The sequence below is a fragment of the Nematolebias whitei genome, chromosome 3, assembly GCF_014905685.2.
Source record: "Nematolebias whitei isolate Nwh7 chromosome 3, NemWhi1, whole genome shotgun sequence".
Lineage (NCBI taxonomy): Eukaryota > Metazoa > Chordata > Actinopteri > Cyprinodontiformes > Rivulidae > Nematolebias > Nematolebias whitei.
Window position 1 is genome coordinate 35,059,481 of NC_056500.1, and position 4,721 is coordinate 35,064,201.

The window sequence follows — 4,721 nt, forward strand, 5'->3', positions numbered from 1 at the left end:
GCAGAGGGACCAACGACCCACCGCAGAGGGACCAACGACCCACCGCATAGGGACCAAAGACCCCCGCAGAGGGACCAACGACCCACCGCAGAGGGACCAACGACCCACTGCAGAGGGACCAATGACCCACCGCAGAGGGACCAATGACCCACCGCAGAGGGACCAACGACCCACCGCAGAGGGACCAACAACCCACCGCAGAGGGACACAAAGACCCGCCGCAGAGGGACCAAAGACCTGCTGCAGTGGGACCATAGACCCGCCGCAGAGGGACCAAAGACCCCCGCAGAGGGACCAAAGACCCGCCTCAGAGGGACCAAAGACCCCTGGAGAGAGACCAAAGACGCGCAGCAGTGGGACCATAGACCCACCGGAGAGGGACCAAAGACTCACCGCAGAAAGACCAAAGAGCTGCAGGTTGCAGACCCCTGGCTTAGACTGAGCAGATTATTATAGGAGTGTAAATGTGGATCATCTGTGGACAGAAGAGATTCCTCTTCAGAGACAATGGCCACGGCCACATTTGGCTGCCAGACTGCAGCAGGTCTAATGATAATTTGGTGTTTGCACAGGTAACGTCTGAACCACTGAATCAGTGCTCCTGCATGTAAAACACGAAGGACGGCATCCTTTCACCGTGCTGAATGCTCTGAACTCTCCCGCCGATGTGGTCTGACGCCTCTAGGACAGTGACATCCGTGAAGCCGTTCCGCAGTAGGACCCTTGTTGCAGCGAGGCCGGCCAAGCCAGCACCGATCACTACTATTCGAGGCTGCCGATGAGTGCCAAGGCCACTACTAAGAGGATCATCAGTGCTGTCTGAGGAAATTTCACAACTTTGCATGCCGTCCAAGCTCCTCTTCGGTGCAGTCTGCGAGCAAAAGACAGAAAAAGGGATAGGAATCACAACACAGACACAGAAAAAAAATACTAATTTATACATAAAAGGTAATGGGACCCTTGTAGATTGCTCTCAGTCAACCCTGCTTATTTTTTTATTGCTGGCGTTCACCAGTTTATTGTAGCTTATTTGTAAATGTGCTCATAATCTGATCACATTCAAAGCATTTCATCGTTGGACTTAATCGTCTAAAACTTGCAGTTTTAAGATGCATAATGAGGCCCGTTTGTCTTGAGCAGCTAATTCAACTCCAACAACACAAGCCTGTTTCATGAAGCGCTCCTCTCTGCTTACTGCCACCCACATTTTCAGCCCTGTTTATGACCATAATCAAGCTAATTGAGACCATTTAAATCGTGACACGTTTACACAGCTCTGTCTCCTCAGCCTGTTGATAAGCATAAGGCCCAAATTAAAAGGGCCTCGCTGGAGAACCATGTTATTTCCTTTAGAGATCCGAGTAGACATAACAGAGGGATTCCTTATTAAATTAAAGTGAAACGTCTCAGAGACGCCGGGGCTCAGAGCAAATAAAGAGACCACTTTGTTTTCCAACACAAGGTGGCTCGCTGTGAACGTATGGGCAGCTGTGTGGGACGTGTCTGACAGATGTTTGCCACTTTTCTGTGGGCAGACCAATAATATTTTGTAAAATACTTAATGTAGTAAAGATGTCGCATCAGTGGTCAGAGTACTTTCTATGAAATGGGTCAGTGTCAGCTCTCCAGAGGTAATCCTGCTGTGTCCTGCTCCACAAACACTGCTCTGTTACCACGGCAACCTGGGTGAGGGGGCAGCGCCTGTAAGACGACGTCTGGGGACTGCATGTGGATTTCCTCCCAGCTTCAGGTCAGCGAGCAGAAAGACGTAAAGCGTCTTGTTTTCCCTCAGAGGAAGGAGCGCCTGCGGCGTGTGAATCCAAGACGCCCCGCTTCGATTCAACTCGTCAGAAACTGAAGGTCAAAGAGCTCAAACATCACCTGACACGAGTCAGAGACCCAGCAGAGAGCTGACGGGGCCAAAGAGGGAACCAGCAGCCAGCGCTTGAGAAGCCCATGACATCGTGGTGGAGTTTACTGTAAAGTTCAGTTTGAATCTCAGATGTGGCTGAAGCTGCTGGCTCGCGTCAACGCACAACATCCGCCCTGACATCCTGGATGTGGGTGGCCTCCACCTCACAGATGTACGGGACGGTCAGTCGGACACTCGTTGAGTCATGACTGTTTAACTTCCTGCTGCAGGGCAGAAACAGGAAGTTCCTCTCCGTGGAGATACGTTTGTGACGCCACAGATTTAGTTTTGACCACACTGCTGCTACGTAAACCTCAAACGTGTCAGGTTTCATTTGCACTTTTGTGACGTTCCCAACGATGAAACCACCGGGTCTGCGCAGCGGCACCGTGAACCTTCATCCTGCAGGCTGGGAGCAGGAACTATAATGCTGGACTGTGTTTATGGAAAGATAAGACCGACGACAGAAACAATGGAGGCTGTGGAGCAACCAACAAATGCAAAGCTTCTATTTTAAACCACCTTGTACGTTTAAACTGAAGGGGTAACGTTTTTCTCTTGAGCTCGTGTAAACAGGAAAACCTATGTGTTTTTACACGTGTTGTAGTTTCAGGGCGCTCGTGGTGCCGACGGCTGCTCTTTGTTCTGTTTCTGTGACACTGATTTGTGGTTAAAAATATTTGTAGTTCCAAGTCGCTGAGCTTTATTTTATTTATTTATGAGTGAGAATAAAGTCAGTTATTTGTGCTGCAAAGTGTAAAACCTACAGCTTCAATGTTCAGAAAACAAGTCCAACATTTATTGTTTTAAAATACACATGACAAGGCCTCACCATAATGTTATTTATATTAAAGATAATTGTTTAATTGTGTTGGATTTATTATTGTGCTTTTTACTAAATGTGTCTGGAGTTCGCTTGTGGATTGAAGAGGAACGAGTCAATTAATGATCCTGTGAGTATTAATCATTAACAACAATATAATTTAATGTATGAAGTTTGTTAATATTGTTTGTTTAAAATAACTATTTTTCTGGTTTATTTTAAGTTTTTTAAACCAAGTTTTTTGTATTGTTTTAGTACTATTAGTGCTTACTGTATTCTTAGTTTAGCACATTTCTAGTTCATATCTTAGATCTTATTACTATTTTCCTTTACAATTTATACTTTTGTTGGATGTAACTGGGACCCTGTGTACACAATTTTGTTCCACCACATGCACCACATGTGGTGCATATGACAAATAAAGAAACTTTTGACTTTGAATTCCCAAAGCACATATATTTTAGATAAAACCCCTAAAAGTATCTTTAATCCTGTCACGTATGGCTCGGTGCTGTGTTACATAACTGGTCAGAATGGGACTTTTTCTTTCAAGACGTTTGTTCAAAGTTTTGTCATGAGTTAAAACCGCCTTATTAAAATGACGTCATGTGTCTTTTGGCAGGTCGGCGGTAAATCGCCAACAAAATGATCACTGAAGGGGTTCAACGCCATCAAAAGGTGGCAAAGGAAGTGGGATTTATTCCATCAACTGTTCTGGGCCATAGTCTGGATTACAGCGCCAACATTTAAATCCATCCTGTAAACAGGTCGCTTCATAACTTGATCCATCTCTGTTCCTCATGATGCTGCTCAGACAACATCACACACTGAACTCTGCTCAGTTCGTCTTGTGTGTGTGTGTGTGTGTGTGTGTGTGTGGGGGGGGGTATCAACCCAGAAACCTACAGAATATCAGAACATTGTGTCTGCTGGAGGTATAGGCCCATCCTTCAGATGAAACCTCCTTCCTGCTTTTAGTTCTGTAGCAGCTCCTTCCAGGTGTGCACACGTCATCACTGCACACACACACCACATCAGCCCCACGTCATCAGATGTGACAAAACTTTTAATCTGGAGGGATGAGTGCCCAGGGCCACGCATCACACGCGCACGCGCACACCAGTCGTGAGACTGCTGATGTAGTTTAAAGTCAAAATGTGAACAAAGTGATCCAGGCAGAAGTTTATGATCATTCTGTTCAAAACTCAGTCTGACAGAATAAATCTGAAAACAAAAACAGATTTTTGGTTCTGTTTTGATGAGAAGGCAGTTTAAAGGTCTGATTTATTAAATTATAAGAACCAGCCTTTAATAAAACAGAAACATTATGTTTCAGGGCCATCGGAGCATGTGAGGAGAGTCTTTATAATAAAGTTATTAGCAGGTGACAGCTCGGACCATTACAGAAACAGAACACCAGGAAGTTTTAAAGCAGAACTAGAACAAAGACAGGATGAAGATGTGTACAGCTGTGTACAGCTGTGTCCGCAGCGTGCCACGTCGAGCCGAGCACGGGCCCAGCTCAGCACCCCTACAGCTCTGATTACACTGTCGCCCGCTCAGGGTCCACCTGCTCACACCTGAACAGTCCCTGAAACCCGCCGCCAGCTCCAGCCCGAAGCTGCCTTTGTCACTTCTAGCTCGGACAAACCTTCCTGAGAGAAGAGCGGCTGCTTACCTGACTCTCGAGGTCTTCAGTGCTACAGAAAGACAATCATAAAAAACACAAACGGCGGAGGATCCTCTCTCCTACGGACACGAAGCTCCTCTCACGCCGGCTCCGCTCGGTATTTATGTCAGCAAACCAGCAGCAGCCAGTTTCAGTCGGGGCTCCGCCCCTCGTTGAATATTCATGGTGAGTTACGTCAGAAGCCCCGCCCTCCCGCGGGTCAGCAAGTGAGCAGTTAGTTCAGCTCACAGAAGAGGATGTTAGGGTAAGAGTAGGCGAGTCTTATCACGAAGTATCATGTAGGAGCAGATCCTGAA

At 46.7% G+C, this 4,721-nt stretch overlaps 1 protein-coding gene across 1 annotated transcript in view; it reads right to left on the bottom strand.

Moving 5' to 3' along the window:
- The window catches only part of smox (spermine oxidase), a 14,190-nt gene extending 9,675 nt beyond the window's left edge, over positions 1-4,515 (bottom strand). Inside the window, exons 1-2 of the mRNA XM_037674888.1 lie at positions 4,414-4,515; positions 637-871 (exon numbers count right to left, since the gene is read on the bottom strand). Coding sequence (XP_037530816.1) covers positions 637-844 — 208 coding nt within the window. The 5' untranslated portion in view covers positions 845-871; positions 4,414-4,515. The remainder of the gene's footprint in view (positions 1-636; positions 872-4,413) is intronic.
- Positions 4,516-4,721: the final 206 nt, after the last annotated feature.